The sequence below is a fragment of the Microtus ochrogaster genome, chromosome 2 (genome assembly GCF_000317375.1).
Source record: "Microtus ochrogaster isolate Prairie Vole_2 chromosome 2, MicOch1.0, whole genome shotgun sequence".
Classification (NCBI taxonomy): Eukaryota; Metazoa; Chordata; class Mammalia; order Rodentia; family Cricetidae; genus Microtus; species Microtus ochrogaster.
This window is the reverse complement of record NC_022010.1, coordinates 43,405,191-43,427,062: the sequence shown is the minus strand read 5'-3', so window position 1 is coordinate 43,427,062 and position 21,872 is coordinate 43,405,191. Positions and strand designations below refer to the sequence as shown.

General features: G+C 48.1%; 1 protein-coding gene across 8 annotated transcripts in view; it reads left to right on the top strand.

The window, feature by feature from the left end:
• Positions 1-21,872, top strand: part of Kalrn (kalirin RhoGEF kinase) — a 609,827-nt gene that overhangs the window by 456,786 nt on the left and 131,169 nt on the right. For all 8 annotated transcript variants that reach the window (XM_026785738.1, XM_026785749.1, XM_026785747.1 and 5 more), the window contains one exon: positions 14,885-15,131. In XM_026785738.1, coding sequence (XP_026641539.1) covers positions 14,885-15,131 — 247 coding nt within the window. The remainder of the gene's footprint in view (positions 1-14,884; positions 15,132-21,872) is intronic.

Sequence of the window (21,872 nt, the reverse complement as noted above, 5' to 3'; positions counted from 1 at the left end):
TACAATGAACCTATGAATGTATCTGGGAGAAGTACACCTTGGATGCTCTATTTTCTCTGCAAATAAGTTTCTATAACATAAACTTTTTAAAAGTTACTTGATTAAGGGTAATTCTCATTCAGAAATAATTTGTAGAAGGGAAATTAATTTTCGACGGCAGCATCTCAGGAGAATAGGAAAAATTGTAGCAGACAAAAGAATAAAATGAGAGAATGGGGTACGGATCAAAAACCAAAGGGAAAACACAGACCCTGGGCGCTGGTTCTGACTTCTGTGACGGCGTTTTCTCTGCGGAAACACTGAATGAGCAGTCGCAGGTTTGAGGATGCAGAGTCTCAAGGGACCCCAGTTCACAGAGTATGACCCAAATGTGGAGGACAAGGGAGAGTGACAGAGAAGCTGATACTGAATACCGCCCTTAAATGCTGCAGAATAGGTACCCAAGCTTATGGTTACTATAACTTATATAACTTTATAAACTAAAAATGACAGCGAGCTAGCACTCGGGAGGCAGAGGCAGGAAGAGCTCTGTGAGTTGGAGGCTAGCCTGGTCTACAGAGCAAGTTCCAGGCCAGCCAGGGCTACATAGTAAGATTCTGTGGCCCCCACCCAAAGAAGAAAAAGAAAACAATGTGTCTAGATATCTAAATTTCTGATAAATATCATGATGTGATAATGTCTTATAAACTTAATAAATAGCATAACATACATGCTGTGTCTAAACACACGACAGACACTATTGTGTAGGTGCCTAATCTGCATTGGATATTGCCATGAAGCCTACAGTAACAGCGTGTCTTGTTGTTATGACTAGATACATTTGACAGATTTAAGGGACAAACAGCTTCAGAGAGTGTGGCCCATTGTGGCAGGGAAGGCATGGGAGAGTGGCTTTGGTGGCAGAAGAGTGTGTGACGGAGTTCCTCCTGTGGAGGCTGGCCCAGGAAACAGCTAGACTGGAGGTGGGTGCAGTCCTCAAATGCCCACCCTTAGTGACCTAGTCCCCCCCAAGTCTCAAAGGTCCCACAACCCCCAAAACCATGCTACCAGCTAGAGCCCAAGTACGCAGACATGAGCCTGTGGAGACATTCTAGATACAAACTGGAAGAGAGAATGGGCTTGTGTTAGTGTCCCAACAGGACCAGGGATGTACGTGAGAGCACAAAGGACAGGCAATTCTGCAGCCCTGGGTTTGGACAAGTGCTGCAACCCCACATCACACACGAGCATGGTGACCACACACACTCAGACACAACAGTGCCCCTTTTTCTGTCTGCCCCTTTAGCACTCATCCTTAACATTTGCTGACTCTGCCTGTTTGCCGTGTTTTCTGATGACTTCCACTCAATAGAATCTCCAGGTAGACTGAAGTGTTTGTCTGTGGCGCTGAATTCCATCTCCTATAGGAGAGCCTGGCACATAGCAAGTTTTCCATGTCCTTGTGTTCGACAAATGTGTGAGATAGTTCATCTACTTGGAGTTTGGAAACTGAACCCAAGCCTGAAGGAGCAAGACAGCTTGATAGGTAGGCACTGGGGACAAGGGTGCCCCAGGCAGAAAGGGTCTGGCCATTGTGTGCCTGGATCTGTAGATGGCAAGTTTCCAGGGTAAGAGTTAGGATCATAGGAGCAAGTGGGAGAGAGTGTTGGAAGAGATTGGCCTGTATGACGCCTGTGAGGGGTGGAGTCTGAGCATTTTCCTTATGGCCTTGCTAGATCTCAGTGTATGTGATACTAGGCAGGTTCCTACACATACCTACATAGGCTGAAATCTGATGACCCTGTAATCCTATCTCTTCTACCATGACAGATAAATGTTCACTTCTTACTTTTTTTGAATAAAAAGGGTAAGACTGTAAATACTGGGGTTCCTTGTATCCTAACTTTTTGCTGGACAGCCTGAGGTTACTGTTAGGCCCTGGGAAATTTGGTGACGTTGGTGGAAGACATGTAGTAGTTTAATGCTGAGGGAATGAATCCTGATTTTCTTATGCTGTTTTTTTTTCCACTGCTCTGCTGTGTAGAACATCTTTCTTTTCTCAAACCGCAACATTAAGGTTAAAAAGAAATAAAAATATGTGTGTAGCCACGATCCACACCTATGCAGAAGTATCAGATTCCACACAGACACAAGAATATTTTGGATGAGACCCTCTGTCCCTGCCCTTTGCCAAAAGAGCAGCATCCCCTGAGCAGAGTTCCCTGCAGGGGCTGAGAGAGAAGGCAGAGCTTCACCTGCTCCAAAGGCTGCCCCATCCTTATCATGGACGAGTCATTCATCCCTGCTCATTCATACCATTAAGACAGATTCAAGATCCGACCAAGGCTTGGGGCTTCGTGCTCCTTGGTGCCACCTGCCCATCTTCCCACCCCAGTGGAGCTCCTTTGTTGTCCTGAGATCCAGTGTCCAACTCTGCCACAGTGGTGTCCATGGCAGACATGCTCTCTCTGGTTTACCAGCTCTGGGCGTCATCGGGGCACTCCTTTTCTCACTGATCTGATCCCAGTGATATGCTACCATTAGCCATCCCTGACTATGAGTTCCTCTGCCTCCCAGATGCTGGAAGGAGACCCAGCACATCCCCAAAATGCAGTTCCCAGGTCTCCCATCTGGCACTCCTCCAGTTTCTGGCTTTCCCCCGAGGATATAAGAAAATCTGTTCCCCACCTACAAATGACCACTAGGAACTCCCCCCACAGTGGAGGTGCTCCCCAAACCTTCCCTGCGTGCCTTGTCATTCTGCCCAGGACATGTTTCAAGCAGAGGTGGCCCACTGTAGCCACCGCTCTTCAAAATCCAGGGGAAGCAGCACAGGGGGATAAAAAGAATAATAAAATATTTAAATAGTTTAAATCAAATTTTCTCTATCTTCTCTGAAATGATCTCTTAATCCATATTTGTTATAATTGGCTCATATTTAAGTGACTAAAATCCCCCATCTCTGGTTCTTAGGGATTTTGCCTTCTGATCTTATCCACTGCCAAAGCTGTTAAATCTGAAGTCTAGCCTTAATATTCTGCTGGGACCTACAGCTTAATTTTCTTCTGTAATATCTAAACACCACCACTACCATGGTCACCACCCGGTCCTGGCTGTCAGAAGGAAGCAGGGGCAGAATCCTATAGTGTTAGCCCTGGCTGCCCTGTGCCTCTGAGCTGCTTAACAGGGCCAGGGACTGGCCCGTCTGGGGAAACATCCATGCAGGAGACTGAGCCATCATACTATTCAGTGTGCCTTCACGTGGTTTCTGTACTATCTTTCAAGAAATAGCCCCCTAGTGAGTTGACACGTGGGGCATATCTGATGAGGAATGGACTCTCAGAGACAAACCTCAGACATACTGCTAACATTTCCCAGAATACACAGCCAGACTATAATAGAACTGGGACGCACACCCAGAGTTTATAGTAAATCATGAGCTGTAGGATGCACCATTGTTAAAACAGTACCATAGAAAAGGAGAACATAGAACAAATTAATAATCCACTATTAATAGGTGATTATTAGCTAAACGTAGTGGTGCACACCTTTAATTTCAGCACTTTGAAGGCAGATGGATCTCTGTGAGTTTGAGGCCAGTCTGGTCTATCCAGTGAATTCTAGGTCAGCCAGGGGGGCAGGGCTTTATAGAGAAACCATGTCTTTAACAATAAAAAAAAAAAAATCCGCCATACAATGATGCTTCAGTAACTAAGCCAGAAAGCAGAGTTTTTTATGTACATGCATGCACAAATCATCCAAAATGTGGGGCATGCCCTATGTCTTAAGTGTCAAAGTCTGGAAATGACTAAATTGGTTCATGTTGGGAAATCCCCCTGTTGGGATGTCCATCAAAGAATGTAAGAGATGTGAGAATATAGAAACTGTGACCTCCAGGAGTGAAGAGGAACGGGGACACCAGCTCAGTTGGAATGTTGCCTATCAACAAGTCTGGAGCCAGAAATTACCATAACATAGCTAAGACATTATCCAGGGACCAAGTGGAGAAAATATTTGGACGGGTGGAAACTGCACAAGTGGGGAGTATGAGGAAGGCCTGGAATGCCCGGATGCGCTCCCGGATGAGAGGCCACATGTAAAGCAGATGTATATTCCGTGATGAGTGGAGATGGTGCCCACCCCATAAAGAGGCACTTACAGAAGCAGTTTGGTGGGCAGAGAGGGCTAAGATTGGTGCAGGGCTGGCCAGCAGGCAAGAGAAAGAGTTTTGGTAATTCCCAGTGCTGTTAGACCCAGTATACGCATCTCAACTAGTTTGTCTGAAAGTATTTTGAGATCTGGGTGGGCAGGTGGTCAGTCCAGGATCAGCCGTAGTGGGACATGCGTGAAGGAGGAAGAGAGCAAAGCCTGGTGCACTGTGTGATGGACTGGGAAGCTGGGATTGGCACTCACTGGGACAGTGATCAGACCCCACCACTTGTCCTGGCCTCTGGTTGCTCCTTTCCTAATTAGGAATCCCTTCCAGTGAGCAGTGAGTGCCAGCCACACACCAGCTATGATACGCAGAGGCCTCCTTGTGGGGTTTTGCCTGGAGTAGAGGTGTACTTAGCTGGGCAGGAGGAATCTCTGCAGAACCTGGCTTCTGCTAAGCAATGTGGTGGTTTCCTTTGCTAGATCCTAGCTGTTGCTGCTCTCTAGTGGCCAGCGATGCCTCTGCTCTTCTCCTGAAGAAGCAGGGTCTGAATAGAAAGGGTTAGGTATGGAGGAGCTCCCTTCTACAGGCTTGCAGACTAGGGAGCAGCAGCCAACAGTGTCTGAACCATGTGAGATTGTAGACCTGATCAGACGGAGTGGAGCAGGAAGGGAGATGGTGGCCTGAAAGGGTCATTTTGTGAGCCCACGTCTGAACAACTGAGGCTTGCTAACAGTTTGCACTGTGGAAACAGTCGCTTCTGGTCTTTGGCCTGGTCTCCTCTGAAGTTCAGCTTTTAAGCGTCCTACGACAGCAGACACTTTGCTGGACTGTCTGGAGGAACCACAGAAACTCACAGCTCCCACCCTTCTCTCTAACCTCAGGTTTCTCCCAGCCACTCCCGTCCTCTCCTCTGAAAGTCAACTGGAGTTTTCACAGACTTCCCTCTCTTCCTGTGGCAGGGAATTTCCTCCCACAGGGACAATCAGAGCCGCAGCGTGGACAGCCTCAGTCAAGCTCTAGGTTTGGTGGGAGCGGCCTCTATTTTGGCCAGACTGTCTCCTCCAATGGGCTAAGGGTCTGCTTGCTTCCTCCTCCTGGCCTCATATATGTTGGTAACTTTTGTGGGCTCACCAGAAGCAAAGAACTGCAACGAGAACTGGAGAGGGACAGCTGCTGCCCTTAACACCCAAACTAAAATCAGTGTCAGGTCTGTGTCCCCTGGGGAGGGGCAGAGATGAGGAAGTGACTGAACAGCTGGGCCACTGGGCCGCGATGGCACACCTCTAACCCCAGCGCAGACAGAGGCCGCAATGGTGCACACCTCTAACCCCAGCGCAGACAGAGGCCGCAATGATGCACACCTCTAACCCCAGCGCAGAGGCAAGCGGAGCTCTGAATCCGAGGCCAGCTTGGTCTACAGCTTGAGTTCTAGAACAGCCAGGACTGTTACACAAAGAAACCCTGTCTCAAAAACAAACAAACAAAAACAAAACAAAAAGCAGACAGGAGGTACATATGAAAATCATAAATAAATCTTTTTCTGAAAGAGAAAAAAAAGCAAAAGTTTAAAAGACAGCAAGTAGTAAGCACAGTAACTTTCTGTTGAACTCTGTAGACAAGGGACACAGGGACATGAGGGACTGCCGTGCTTTGAAAATGCCTTTGGAATCTTTTACTGGGCCTGAAACCCTGGAAAGGGGATGACTCGCCCTCTGAATTTTGGAGGAATGCCCCATTCTCTGTGTTTTAATGTTGCTTTTGAAATCTACTGTCATTGAAACTTGATTTGTCATAGCTTATCTGATTCTTCATCCTCCTCAACCTCTCCAAGGGCTTTTAGAGTGGCCTTGTAGTAAATAGCTCCTAATGCTATGTTCTAGAATAGGGTTCTTAATTCTTCATATCAGCCTCTTAAAACATCATATCAGTTTAGCCATTCTTGCTTTTCAGTCCTGGGAAATTTTCTTTATGCTTTCTTTCCATTTTGTCTCTCTATAACTTGTGAAGTCTCTAATCTATTTTCTCTCATTGTTCATCATTTATGTTCTTGTTCTACCATCTCAAGAAATATCCTTGGCCCTCAGAATCCTAGCACATTAGGCAGTGCTTCGGTTCAACCATGACAGCCTTAATTCCTAAGAGTTCTCTGTCGTTCTGGAGCTTTTGTGCCCTTTCTGTAGCAGCTTGCTCTGTTTTCATGAGTACACCACCCTCTTTGAGCTCTCCAAGAATAACGGTACTGTAGTGTATCCTGCTTGTAAGTGGCTTCACGCGAGTCCCAGTTCCTCATTATTTACCTGATTTAGCTCCTCCTAGGCTTTTCTGAAGTCTGGTGGTCTGAGGAGTGTTCACATATATGAATGAGGTGCACCAGATGTTTTGCATAAGGAACAGGGCTATTGTCTGGCAGGTGTCATTGCAGTGTACTCTGGTGGGGAGACTCTCCAGATGTCAGTATTTGAGTATCTGGAAGTCCCTTGGCTTCTCCGATGAATAATTGTCAAACCTTCCCAAAATGTTTCTGTTCGGCTGCGAGTATTCTGGGAGCTGAGAGGCGTGCAGTGGTAGCCATTCCCCCTTCTGTATGCAGGCCTGCGTGAATTTCAGCTTCCCAGAACAGAGTGGACAGGATAGAGGACAGAGCTAAGGATCGTTACAGACTTTCAGCCTTCCTCCTGCCTCACCTCCATGCATGCACGCACACACATGCACGCACATGCACATACGTACAGTACTGCCTGGCTCTCCTACTTCCTAAGCCTGTCACGGGACTGTGCTAAGCTAACTGACTGGCAGGAATTGTATCTCATCTCTCTGTTCTACCATGTCAAATACTTCCATGTGCCTACTTTCTGTCGTGCAAAAAGTAAATATTAATGAAAACAGTTGACTTCTCTTAGACATGGTCACCTACATGATCTCCTGTTCTCTTTGTTCCTATAGGTTATAACTTTCCTTGTATAATTTTTGTCAGGTTTAGAGGTTTAGAGGTTGGTAGACTTATAGCCATATCAAAAAAAAGTGAGATGATTTAAAAGTGAGGAATCTCAGGGCAGAAGGACTGTGGGGCTTAGGAGACAGTGATGGAACAGATAGGCAGCCAGTGAGAGAACACTCGGCACTATAGCCAGACTGTTTTGCTACACGTCAGGCAGCGATTCATGAGACACACTCACGGATGTGCTCAGTGGGTGTTTATTGAGTACCCACTACATGCCAGCCATCACTCTAGACCCAGGATATGGGCAAGTTTAAACGAAGACTCTACTCAAGTTGATCATATATCCTGATGCGGGTATAGGTGACAACACATTAATGAAGTGCTCAAGGTAACTAAGCAGAGCTGTGTTTCCACCATGAATACAGAACATATAGAATATAGAATACAGTCTATTATGGAATGCTAAATCTAAGGGTCCCAAGACTGATTCCTCCTCCTAAGAATGAGATATGAAGAAGGAAATGGAATTCAGGGTCACATACAAGGAGCCCCAGACCAGCTCTGAGGCCTCCTGATTCCCCTTCCCGTGTTCTTCCAACTATTAATTACTGTGCAGCCCATGAGACCTTCGAGACCATGGACTCTTAAGCCCTGTAGAAAGGAAATAAAAATGCTCCTTCCATTGCAATGTATCAGTGCCAGCGCACAGACAAAGCACATCCTGAGCCGTAGCCTCTTAATTGGACCTGGCAGTTCCCCGGGCTACCATGCAAATTGGAGAAATCCCAGGGCTGTGATGTTCCTAATTTGTAATATTGCTTCTCACAGTTGCTTCAGACGTTATAATCAACTCAAAATAAATCACATCTGTAAATTGTAAAATGCCTTAATTTCCAGACTGCTCATCTGAGTTCCCCAGTGCCGCTGGCTCATGGGTTTAGAGGCGTTTTGAAGCCACCCTGTAGAGGCACCATCAGCCCTGTGGTGGTTTTCCAAAGCTTCCACGGTGGACCTACCCATCTGCTTCTCTTTCTTCTCCACCTAGCATGCCTTTCTGGGATAGCTGCAGGTTTCCCCCGGTTATATTTGTTGATTTGTTTTCAAGGTTGTTATTGTTGGTGTTCTTATTACTTTCATTATAAAGCAAACAGGTAGATGAGAAACACTGGACAGTACCGAGAGTGAGAAAGCAGGAAGGAAATTACCCAGGGACTATGCTCAACAAAGCCAAGGTTAACATTTTCATGTGTTCCTATGAATAACAATATTCTTCACACAATTATATATGACTTGTTTCTTTGTTTATACATTATGCAGGATACACAGCTTTGATGCTATTCCAAAGCTTTGTAAGTAGCTGATGGCTGAGCCAGGTGTGGTGGTACGTGCCCTTAACTCCAGTACTAGGAGGCAGAGGCAGGCACTCTCTATGAGTTCAAGGCTAGCTTCATCTACATAGAGAGCTTCAAGACAGCCAGGGCTATACAGTGAGATGCTGTCTCATAAACAAACAAATAAACAAAACCCCCAAATTTATTTTTAGATGGAAATATGGCTTACCAATTAAGAGCACTTGTTCTTGCAGAGAACCTAGGTTCAATTCCCAGCATCTACAAGGTGATCCACAACCGTCCATAGCTCCAGTTCCAGAGTGCACACGTTACAAGCATGCATGTAATCAAAACACTCACACACATAAAATAAATCTAAGAAAGCCTTTTTAGTGAAAATTTTAAAAATCTGGGCAGTGGTGGCACCATGCCTTTAATCCCAGCACTTGAGAGGCATAGGCAGGAGGATCTCTTTGAGTTCAAGGATAACTTAGTCTACAGAGTGAGTTCCAGGATAGCTAAGACTACACAAAGAAATCCTGTCTCAAAAAACTAACAAACAAACAAACAAATAAATACATGCATACATACATAATCTAATGGCTGCCTGATTCATCACTTGCTACTAGGTGGACCATAATGACTTAAACAGTCTTCTCCTCTTAGTGGATTCTTGCATTTTAGTTTGAAGAGGCTTTTCGTGTTATTATTGTAAAGTCTTTCTCTTTTGGAAGATTGCCGATACAGGTCTCTTCCTGCTTAAAGTCCAAGAGGTGCAGCGGCATGTCACTCCAGTGCCAGTCTCATCATGCGCCCTTGGAAGGGACTTGGTTTCGAGGCAGTTTTGGTAGAGGCATTGCCTAATGAAGTGCTTCTGTCCTCTGCTGGTGGAATCCAGAGGACAACAGGAGACCTGACCTGGGAGGAAAAAACAAGGAAGTCTCTGGACAGGGGCTGGGTCTTCAATGCCCTTGATACCTCGCCAGGTAGACATGCTCCATCTCACACTTTCTCCCCACCTGGCCTTAGAGACGCTTGAGTAGCTGCCTGAGGGAGAGTTGGGGACACACAGAAGCACAGACCCTGTGGCCCTGATGTGGCAACAGTAGGAAGCGAGGCGGAGCACTGCCCTGGCTCTCTGGTGCCACTGAGGGCCATGAGGAAATAACCGTGTTCACATTCCACAGAGTGGAGATGCTCGCTGGAGCAATTCAGCACGTCCTATCTGTTAAGAAGAGGCTTCATTTTACCTCCCAATGCTAAGCAAGCAAAAATAGATCTAATGCAGTCATTTCTTTTTAATTTTTTTAAAACTTTATACAGCTTTACACCAAATTTACATTTCTAGTATCAACCATGTTTTACTCACTTATCCACCACCCAAACCAAAAAGCCCATGACAGAATTAGAACTAGAGAAACCCTTGGTTTTATGTCCTCATTCATAACTCATGGCCGTTCCTTACACTAAGTCCCTCAGCCCCTTATATGGGCCACCAAAGATGGCACCAAAGTGTCCCTGCATGGGGAAGCATCCTGGAAAGAAGGCCAGGCTGGAACTGGACAGGGAAGGTCCTAACAGGCAGCCTGTAGATTGTGGAAGAAGCCATATCTACCTGGGAATAGTCAACAGGGGAAGAGATCTCACCAGAAATGTCCATCAGGGAGAGAATCGGGAAATGTGGGCAAGAGCTTAGGTGAGGCCTGGGCTCACAGCTGGCATTCTAAGGAAATCATCAAAATGTCAACATCAAAATGTCTTAGCAGAGGAGCTGGAGAGATGGTTCGGTGGTTAAGGCACTGGCTGCTCTTCCAGAGGACCTGGGTTTAATACCCCGAACACCCCTGATGTTAACATTGTGGATGGAGAGAATGGGAGCAAGGGTACCTCGTAGAGAAAAAGCAAAAGCAGGGGCTCATCTTGAGAAGTCAGGCAGCATATGAAGGCAAAGAAGTGGAGCTCACATTTAAGTGGGTAGGAAAGACGTCTCAGCATGGCCTGTTTGTCTCTTAGCTTCTTTAAGGGAAGAGAGGGGCTGGTGATTGACTTGTCCTTTTGTGAGTCAGAGGGGAAGGTTATACTCTGTGATATCTGTGGACAAGCCACCAACTGCAGAAGGGTGAACCGGTAGTTAGAGTGTGCACAGAACTATGAAACGGAAGAAGAGATTGGAGACTGGAGAGGGATGAAGCTATCTGTGCTCAAAAGTGGGTGCATGTCTGAGAAACTGACAAGCAAAACTTGCTGGGAAAATACATCTACGTGAAAGAAACAGAAGAGATTGGGATGGGGACCTTGGTGCTGCCACCTGGGCTGGACTCTACCCTGGGAGGGGTTGAGTGAGCACAAGACAGAGCTAATGGGCATCAAGAAGTGGGTGGCTTTCACAGTAGGGTGTCTGCATCTCCTTGGTTAATGAGTCAAAAGACAATTAGTGAAAGACAAGCTGCGTGCAGCATCAGACACACCATGGGAAACAGGGCTGTCAGGGGAGAAGAAAAACAGAAAACACAAAGGGCCATCTCTGAAAAGAGACATGGAAAATGATGCCAAATGCAAGGAACATCCATTCTACAGACCTTAAAGGGAAAATGAGAAAGCAAATATACCATGGAATACAGAATGAGAACCAAACAATTTGCCGAGGACAGCATTAAGATAGTCCTTAAGAGGCTATGGGATGAAAAGAAATTAAACAGAGATTCCACTTGCAACAATCTCTACAACATAAACATAGCTGGATTTGTACTCCTGAGACCAGAGATGTAGTTAGCTTCTGGAGAGAGTGAGAGCTTTCCAGATATATTGTGTGGAGGGTCAGGAAGCAAGGCAGCAGAGAAAGTGGAGTGGGGGGCACAGCTAATGCTGTTGGCACCAAAAGAGGAAGAATGTGAACCTGAGGCTCCCTGAGGCTCCCTGAGGCTCCCTGAGGCTTCCTGGGCCTGTAACAGTGTGTCCTGCTGACACACAGGACCAAGCAGTGGGAAAGATGTGTCTAGGCAGAGAAGTGTATGTCAGAATGGGGAAGTGGCTCAGCAGGTCAAGGTTCTTGCCACACAGCCTGGCTTCAGTCCCCAGCAGGTAGAAGGAGAGAACCAGCTCCACTGAATGGTCCTCTGGCCTCCGTCCATACCATGCCCACGCAAACGTGTCTAAGAAATAGGGCTGCGGTAGTGAGGGAAGCTGGTTTTATCGGTGAATGAGCTACATGCTCTGTGAGATTAACTTCCATTCAGTGTGAGTCGTCACAGTCAAGGAATCCTGAATCAAAACTGGAATCATGAATGAATCACATGTAAGGTCTGCAATTGTGCCAAGGTCTTTTGTCTGCTCTGCTCTTAACCGGGACTCCTAAGCAGTTCTGCTCCTGTGTGAGCTGGCATCCCCTGGGCAGCCTAACACCCCCCTGGTGCTCTGGGGAGAGATGCGAAGGGATGTGTGGGTCAGCTCTGCCCAGCACCGCTAATGCCTTTGTCCCAGCCGCATTCCCTGGCAGACACCCTGCATTTCCATCCTTGCTGTAGGGTAAGACCTGATCTGGTAAATCTTTTTGATCAAGACATAGAGGCGAGGTGTGAATGGACATTCATCCTGTGTTTGAGCCACAATGGTTATCTTTGTCGGATCTACAGCTTACGTGTGGCTATCATTTAGGTGTGGGCTCTGAAGAAACTGCCCCTTGATGCTCACACTCTCCTGTTGTGTCTGAAGACGGGCAGCTTTTGAGAAACAACACTGCCTTCTAGTGGTGCTTTTCTGAGACACTCTATCTTGGTTTGGGGACTGAATCTTCCTTGTGGTAGTTGGCTACAACGTTGTTTTCTTGTCCTAGTAAGGGTTCCCAATACTTCCAGCATGGTAGACCAGCACTCTACCACTGAGCAACATCTTCATCACTCAGTCTTGAACTGTGGACACATAGCCTGGCTCTTTATCCCCTCTCCCTTTCCCCCCACCCTTGTAAAGCCTTCCCCACTCCCCTATCATGATTCATAACAGTAGCAAAATTACAGTTATGAAGTAGCAACAAAAATAATTGTATGGTTGGGAATCACCACAGCATGAGGAACTGTATTAAAGGGTCCCAGCCTTGAGAACACTGTTAAGAAGAATCCATCCAAGAATCAGTTTATTGGGCTGTAATCTGGAAATGAAAAAAAAGCTGAAGTCAGATACCAGGACTCAGTTGTGCTTCCACGCTGTGGAGTCCAGTGCTTCAACACTTATGCAGAGAATTCTAATGCAGACCGCAGGGGGAGACTATCATACTGTACTTCAAGGATCAGAGGCCCGGGTCACTACCGCACTGCAGCCAAGCATGGACATGTGCCAAAAAATAAGCATGCCCAGTGTCCCAAGGTCAAAAGGAATGTGGGGTTCATACTAAAAATATGGGTTCAAGTTCAGCACGGTGTCTACAGAAAACCCTCCAGACAGCGTTTCTCAGTATTCTAGAAACCATCTTTTTACAATCACAGCAGGGGGATGTCCCTGGCACAATACACATCCTTATATTCCAGCCCCAGCCAGCTCAGTTATAATCTGTGGTCAGGGCTCAGTGGAGGGAGGCACAGCCCAGGACTCTTCATTGTGTGAGCTCCTAAGGTGACTGTCAGGCCTATGGTCTGGATGCCTTGGGGCTTCCGCATGCTGACCTGTGAGCTGCTGATGGCTCATGCGCATACTGCCCACACCCTGATGTGAGCTTTTTATCTCCCACAACAGCCTTAGCTGTGTCTGGGAAGACAGCAGCAGGAAAGTAGGGGAAGGGGCTGTGTGCTGATATAGTGGGACCAGGGAAGTTAAGTGGAGAAAATGAGCCAGTGACCATGACTTCTTTCTGTCCACCTCTACCCTCCAGACTTCCCTTCCTGGCTTGTGCTGGAAGTACCTCTCCTACCCATGAGATGTGTTCAGCACAGCCTCCCTGCTCCTTAGATAGGGGTGATGTCAACTGCCAGCCAGCGTCGGTCTGATGAACGTGTGTGTGTGTGTGTGTGTGTGTGTGTGTGTGTGTGTGTGTGTGAGAGAGAGAGAGAGAGAGAGAGAGAGAGAGAGAGAGAGAGAGAACATGCGAACATGCTTATTTATGTGGAGGCCAGAGGTCAGTGGTCAGGCATCGTCTTCCATAATTCTTCACCTAACTTGCTGAGACAGGGCCTGTGACTGAACTTAGGGTTTCCAATTGGCTAGACCAGTTAGCCAAAACCCCTCAGGATTCTCTTGGCTCTGCCTCTTAGCTCTTGGTTCACACGAATGTATCACTTCAGCTGGCTTCTTACACGAGTGCTGGGCATCCAAACTCAGTGGTATAGCTGCTGCTACAGACAGTTCAGGTCCTCTGATCGGAGCTTCATAGACTGTAGCTGAATTCCCCAGGCGTGGTATGGGAATCCCCTCTGAATGGAGAGGTTTGGAACGAGCCTTGGAGGATGGCAGCTGGCAGACTAAGCCTCTGCCTCATCCCTTCTGTTCCCTGTCTTTTTCACTGACAAAAGGCAGCTGCTACGCCAAGCTGGAAGCGCTGAGCTATAATTCTGTGAGGCATGGTACAGACATAAATGATCCTCATGGATTTGAGGCCAGAGGGATGGGAGGAGGGGGTGCAGACCCCTAGGTGACAAGTGAGCCACCTCGGGGTGCAGCTAGTAGGGCCTGTGTCTGTCCCCAGGGTCTCTCCTTGTTCTATGCCTCTGCAGTAAGGAAACATAGGTCATCTAAGCACAGAGTTCATACTGTGTGCTCCTAAATAAGACACGGCGCCTCTTCTTCCTTTCCCATTCCCCTCCCTGATCCCCAGAGGCTGGACAAATGCCAGTGTGTTGTTGTAGTCTGTTTCAGGTTTATGGCTCCAGGAAGGGTTGAAGACGTGGGGTGTTATGTGGCTTAGAAAGAAGGGAGGTCATGTCCTGCGTTTGTCCCAAACGTCACCTAGGGTCCCATGAGAGTGGCTGAGAAACAAATGCCAGCACATCTGAGTCCAAGGGATGGCAGAGAGGCCCAGGATGGGGGATGGGGGATGGAGTAGAGCCCTTGGGAGGAAGAATGGGGCTCACAGGGAAGGGGTTGGAAGGCACAGTTGGTAGGAAACTTGACAAAGAAGTAAGAGAAGGAACGCTAAGGAGGCAGGGAGTTAGAATGAAAGGCCTTGGCTCTGGCCAGGCTCCAGAGCGGCTCGGCTGAGCTGAGTGTCCAATAACAGTGTGCTAATTATCTTTTTTTTCCTCTTTTCTTTTTCCTTCCTGTTTGTTCCCAACATTTTCCCACCTTCTTCCTGCCTTTTTCCACCCTCTCCCATCTTTCCTCCTTTCCTTTCTCCTCCCCTCTGCTCTCCCCCACTCTTTGTCTTCTTCCCTCGTGCCGTCTTCTCTCTCTCTCTCTCTCTCTCTCTCTCTCTCTCTCTCTCTCTCTCTCTCACACACACACACACACACACACACACCCTTCACACCCCTTTCCCACCACCACACACCAAAGCTCTCAGGAGGATGTGAGCTGACCGTGGTCCTCCAGGATTTCAGCGCAGGTCACAGCAGTGAGCTGAGCATCCAGGTGGGCCAGACGGTGGAGCTGCTGGAGCGACCAAGTGAGAGGCCCGGCTGGTGTCTGGTCCGGACCACAGAGCGGAGCCCCCCACAGGAAGGCCTGGTCCCCAGCAGCACCCTGTGCATCTCACACTCGCGCAGCAGCGTAGAGATGGACTGCTTCTTCCCCTTGGTGAAAGGTAGGACGGATGGAAGGGAGGGTGACCAGCTCAGGCCGAGCACCTCAGAATGGGCCTTGAAGTCCACCTTGATTGAGCTGGGTTTCTCTGAGATATGGAGGTAGAGGGGATATGTTCAAAGCTTGAGGAGAAAGCTAAGTGTGTCTGTGTGGCTTAGAGAAAACCATCCGACCTTTCCGAGTCCATCTATTCTTAAAAAATAAAGGTTGAACTGTTGACTACTGACCTCTGACCTCTCTCCCAGCCTTCCCTCTGCCCCACACTACACCCAGATTCGAGTCTGCACCCTGACAGGAGGACCAAACAACCCCAGCAACCAACCACAGTGAAGTAGGACTTAGCCATTACCTCTGCCGCTCAGAATTCAAGGTCCCCTGTCACTTTTTTCCTTTGATACATTCAATGAATATATAGGATTTATTAGAATGACTTACAGGCAGTGGCCCAGTTAATCCAGCAATGGCTGGCTATGAACAGACAGTCCAAGAATCCGTAGTTGTCAGTCCACGAGGCTGGGTATCTCGTCTGGTCTTCAGTAGATACTGGAATCCTGAAGAAGGAGGTTCTAATGCCAGTGAAGGAATAGACATGATAGCAAGACAAGAGCAAGCAGGCAGAGAGTGAAACTTCCTTCTTCCACGGCCTTATACAAGCTTCCGGCAGAAGCTGGTTAGAGGTGGGTTTTCACCATCTCATAAGATCTGGATTAAAGATGCGTCTTCCTACCTCAAAGATGCAGATTAGAAGTGGATCTCCCTACTTCAAATTAAGCAGATAACCCATCACAGGCGTGCCCTCCAGTTTGGGGGTTTAGTTAATTCTAGATAGAGTCACATTGACAACCAAGAAGAGCCACCACACACCTGTTACCCAGGCCTTGGTCTGTTTTCTGTGTACTCTGTGTTCCCTCCCTGTGCCTTTTATTTATTGGTGGCAGGGAGGCCAAACGCAGTGGCTCTCCAAGAGTGGTGGCCAGCAGGACAGCTTCTGTGTGCCCTGTATACAGGTTAGCCACGCTGATGCTCAGGTCCCATCCACCTTCTCAGCAGGTGACCACACCGGCTTGCTGTCCAGGCAGCTGATGCACCGTGGCCTCTGAGAACACAGGCTTCCAAAGTCAGTGACTTTGAACTCATGCATTTTACGCTGAGGAAACTGAGACCCCGAGACTAACAGCGAACCACGTCTTAGTCTGGAGCTGAGTGATATAAATGGTCAGATATTAGCACAGGGACACCATCAACGCTTGAGGACCCAGGGAGGGCTGCCTGATAAGTGATAACTTTAAATGCTTGGAAACCTGCAAGTTTGGGAATTCCATCTGGGCATGCTGCCAAGCATGACTTACTGCTTCTGAACTCTAGATGGCGATAGTGGACTGCCATGTCTGGACCGCCCAGCCCTTCAAACTCGGGGTTTTCCAGATGTAATACAAATCAAAACCTAGGTTACTCTTACACACACACACACACACACTGCATCCTTCACCCTTGGTTTAACTGCCTCCTCCCCCTCCCCCTGATGACCTCAGAGTGATTGCCAGGAAGCTGTGTGGCATTTGTAATTGGAGCTTCCCCAGTCCTTTGAGGAACCAAGCCCCACACCCCTCTGAAATTCTTGGTGTAAAAAACTCAGATACTTAAAAAATCAGGAACTTAGTGAATAGGTCTCTGTTTTGAGTTTTGTGGGGAAAAGTGGGGCCCATGGAGGATGGATTGTTGTGAGGGTAAAATGAAGGAGTAGGTTTTCACACGCATGCGCACACTCCAGGTCCTGACACAGCACACCTCTGTAGTTGTAAGCTGCTGCTTTTGTTTTATTCTTCACCGATTGCTCAGCAGAGTGCCTACAACTCCCAGAAATCCAGCCAGAGACCATAGAGTGCAGGTACAGGATAAGGGAGAAAGGCTGGGGCAAGCTGGCTTTTCATAGATCCCAGGTATGGGTACTGTGACTAGGGGGGGCCTAGACTTCCCCTTTCTGGTCTGTGGCTGGGCGATCTGCATTCTCTCATGACTGGGACCACTACAGTGTAGATGGTTGGGATCAAACCAAAGATGGAGATTCAGAGGGTAACGACAGCAGTCTAGAGGTACAGGCATTCAGAGTGAAAATCCTTCTGGACAGATTAGGGGAGATACAGCTAATAGTGGGAGCTAGGGACAGGCATGGGAAAGAGACAAGCAAGCAGCTGCAGAACTTTTCCAGCTAACTGTAGTGGTCAGAAGAGCTTCCAGAAGTGACCACCAGGCTGTACCTCCCATTTTGGTGGCTCTTCGTTTGCAGCTGGCCTTTCTTTCCAAGCCTGGGCTGACTAGTTGGGCCTACAGAGCAGCAACCTGTAAAGCCACTGTCACTCCCAACTGAACTAGAAAACGGGGTGCCCAGCCAAGCTTGGGGTGAGAGCTTGCACCTGTGTTCCCAGCTCCCAGGAGGTTGCGACAAGAAGGTTGCCACAAATTCAGAACTACCTGGACAACAAGTGAGACAAGGTGGGGGAGATGAATATGACATGATCGTGGGCATGCCCTGCTCCCAGCGGTTAGGCTCTACGTCACTACAGAGCACCCCTTGTGCCCCGAGTAACGCCATGCTTTGAGCCGCTCCTACTTGCATCCCAGCTGGCCACCTACTGGCAGCCTGGCCTTTTCTTCTGCCAGCTGAGGCATTTCTTCAGTAGGCACTCTATATGCCTTCCTCTGGCGTTGTGGCCTAGGAGGAACATGGAGGTCAGAAGGTCAGAATTGGTTTCCACTTCAGTTCCCAGGAAGAAGGAACTGCTAACAACCTTCCTGAGTTGGTGCAAGTCCTTGCCTCACATGCTGTATGAAGTCAGGACTATCCATGGTGTGCTAAGTGCTGTATGGATAACTGGGCCAGAAATGGGGGCACAGGGACTGCACAGCATCAAGGAGGTAATTCAGGGAGCCACTAGAACAGGTCTTCACCCAGTGTGCACGTTAAAGGAAGGTGCAAGCCTTCGAAAGTGGCAGTACCCAGAACAGCTGGAGCCAGAGTCCCTGTATTGGGCACGAGAAGTCAATCCAAGGTACAGCCTGGGTTGAGAACCACTGCACCAGCCCAGTCTCCCATCTTCCAAAGAGACTCTTGGTCCTACGAAGCCACAAGGAGATGGGCCAGGCCAAGCCCCCACCACTACCACCACCACCTTGTGCACACTTAGCCTGCAGGTTTCTAGATGGCTCTAGGGTTTTTCTGCCCCTCCTTTCCTGGGTGGCCTCTGGGGCAGGAGACGGCTGTTCTGATACTTGCATGATGTGACCCATGCTGGGGTTGTGGAGAAATAGCCAGACTTTGTAAATATCCAAATAGCAGAATCGGGGCAGGCCCACGTTTCCCATTCCTTTCCCCACCCTTTCCTCTCTGGAGTTGGGCCTTCTGAGATCTGATCTCCCCATAGCTCCCTCTCGCTTGCTCGGCAGCGGGTAACTGTGGGCAACACCCTGCAAAAGGACAAAGCCTTTATAGTTATTCCCAGCTCCTGAAATCCAGAGGTATTTTGTTTGGTCCTTCAATAGTACACCCTACCCTAGACCAGAGTTCAGGCATGTGCTTCCTCAGTATTGAAAGTGCCTTGATTCTGATGCCCTGTGGGTTATGGGTGTAGCATCCCCAGATGTGAGACTTGGGATGCGGAAAACTGTGATGGGAGGCAGTTGTGCGTGCCATCGGGGTATAGCAAGACATAGAGCTCAGCCAGGAAGGGCAAAGCAGTGGGACCAGCATATGGGCAAAGGCTTGTCTAGATGCTTCACCAGAGAAGATACTCAGGTGCCGGTGAGCACAGGAAAGATTGGGTATCTCTGTTCACCAGGGAAATGCAGGCCAATGTCTCAATGTGATCCCACTGTGGGGCCATTAGAGTGCCCTAGTTAATGTAGACACACCTCTGGAAATCACAGGCATCTGTAAGGATATACAGAAGTTGGAACACGGCTGGATGGCTGGTTGGGATGTGAAATGTCTGCACTGCTATGGAAAAGACTAGGGAATCTCAAGCTTTATGTGTATGTGTATGTGTCCGTATATATGTATTTAACATATGATCCTGTAGTCCCACTTCTGGGAATATTTCAACATGAATTGAAAGCAAGGACACAACCTGTCTCCACACCCATGTTCATAACATTGCTAATGACAGCCACAGGTGCCTGTGGACAAATAAATGCACAAAACATGGCACACGTGTGCCGGAATATCATTCAACTTTAAAAAGGAAGGGAAATCTGACACCAGATTACATCATGGTCAGACCTTGGGGACATGGTGCAAAGTGAAATAACCCAATCATTGAGACAAATACTCTATTATTTCACCTATATGACATACTTTGAATAGTTAGCTTTTCATAGGCAAAAGGCAGGATGGTGCTTTCTAGGGACCAGGGAAAGGAGGGAATTAGGCAATTAATTGTTCAGGGGTACAGTTTCAGTTTCACAGGTTGGGAGGCTTCTGGAGATGTCTTGGTTGTACAACACACTGAACACACTCTTTAGTATCTCAGATTAAACCCCTTTCAAAGTGAATGCGCCTAATGCCAGAGCAGTGTATGTTTAAAAATAGTGAAGATTGTTTAAAGTTAGCCCTGGATTCTTATGCCCAGCCTCCAAAACCCAATCTCGGTCTGTCTTTACTGTGATATCTGGGATATGCCTGTGTGCCTTCTTCTGGCTGGGTCTAGTGTCTGGGAGAAGTGTAAAGAGTTGTCTCTCTGGGTGAAGCCAATCCCTGGATATCCAGAGAGCCTGGAGCAAAGGGCAGAGGCCCTGGAGGCCCTGGCTGGACACAAGCAGTTCTAGCTCTTGAACTTATCTGATGGTGTCCACTGTCATTGCCTAACTGACCTCGGGACACTTCCCCAGGCTGTGGGTAAATGCCACCCATGGCCTGAGGTCGCTGAACAAGGCTGAGAAAGTTGACATCAGTGTGTAAATCTGTGCCTACTTAACAACAACAGCAAAAAAGTGTCTTCATTTATTGAGTCTAACTCTGGGCTGATTTGAGGGCTAATACTTTCGTGACAATAAGTTGTGTTTTTCTGGTTTTGTAGACAAGGAAACAGTCTTAGAGAGAATAGGTGACTTGCCTTTAGGTTGTAAAGCTCTCAGATGGTGCTGTCAGATTGGTTCACAGGCTCTCTGTTCCCAGGGTCTGGCCTTCCATTCTGCTCAGCATCCTCCCCAGGCTGACGGCATCAGAACGTATACTTCAGTTTGCCTTCGGTCAGAGGCTCCCTGAGTTGACCAGTCTGCGTGGATGAGGATTGGGAAAATGCCGACCCTGTTACAGAGGCCACACAGGCAGACCTGGTGACTCAGGCCTATAGTCCAGACACTCAGGAGGCAAAGCAGGAAGATCACACACATGTGTGAGGAGCCTGGGCTAGAGCGTGAGGCCCTGGCTCAGAACAAAGCAGAACACACCAGAGCATACCTTTCCCACTTTCCCGCTCACCTCTGGCACCCAAGTCTCTCCTCCCTGGGAAGAAAAGAAGCGACCAGAGGCAGATTTTCTCCTGTGGTGTGCCTGATAAGAGCAACTTTCCAGCCATCATGTGGGGAAGGAAGCCAGGGCAATGGGAACTCGAGGCCGCTGCTTACATGGTATCCATGGCCCAGACGTGAAGAGCGGTGCCTGCTGGTGCTCAGCCTGCTCTCTGTCCTTTTCATCTAGTTCAGGACCCCAACACATGAACTAGTGTCGTCCACAGTCAGGGTGGGTCTCCCACCTCCGCTAGCCTATTGTAGAGGTGACATAGACAGGACTGGACGCTTGTTTTCTTAGTGATTGCAGAGCCTATCCAGTTGACATCAGTAGTAACTACCACGCAGTACTTGGTCTACTGCAAAGTCTTGGGCAGAGCAGTCCTGGGCAGTACTCTAGACAGTGTTTATCTGCCTCTGACAGGAGCTAGCCTAGCCTTGAAGCTGCTGCAGCTGCTGCAGCCTGTTCAACAGACAGCACATTCCACTACTGAAATCCCAGGCGCCAAACACCCAAACGTTTAGAGTCCCCTTTCTTGGTCCTGTTGCTATCCAATCCAGAGAAATAATGTCCCTCTGCCCATCAGAAGAATTCTCTAAAGGTCTGCTCTCTCTCTCTCTCTCTCTCTCTCTCTCTCTCTCTCTCTCTCTCTCTCTCTCTCTCTCTCTCTCTCTCTCTCTCTCTCTCTCTCTCCTTCCCTTCTTCCCTCCCTCCCTTCCCCCTTCTCTCTCTTTAATATAATTCTGCGTTAAAAGCAGTAACCTTGGATTTCAGATTACTCTCCCATGCCTAAAACCATAAGAAACTAAAGAGGCATGGAGGATGAACATTGTCAAAACAGATCCTCTCAGGCATGAAGCAACTGGTTACAAACTGCAGCTGGCTCTTCTCCTGTCCCTCTGCGTTCGTAAATTCAGAGCCCACTGCCTCATGGAATCTTGGGAGTGTGATGAATGAGGAAGACGATGGGTCCCTACACTGCCCATACAATTTTATTCCATAATAACATTGCCATTATAGTACACCTGCAGTGAAAAATAGTAAAGCATTTTGGTTTTAATCAGTCTCTTGGGTTAGATGGCAAACGCTGTGATACCAGCCCATGGGAGGTGGAAGCAGCAAGATCAGAAGCTCTGGGCAGTCTTGACTACACAGTAAATTCAAGCCAACTGGGGTCACACGAGATCCTTTCCCCCAACAAACAAGCCACAATACTCTTGGTATCTGAAACAAATG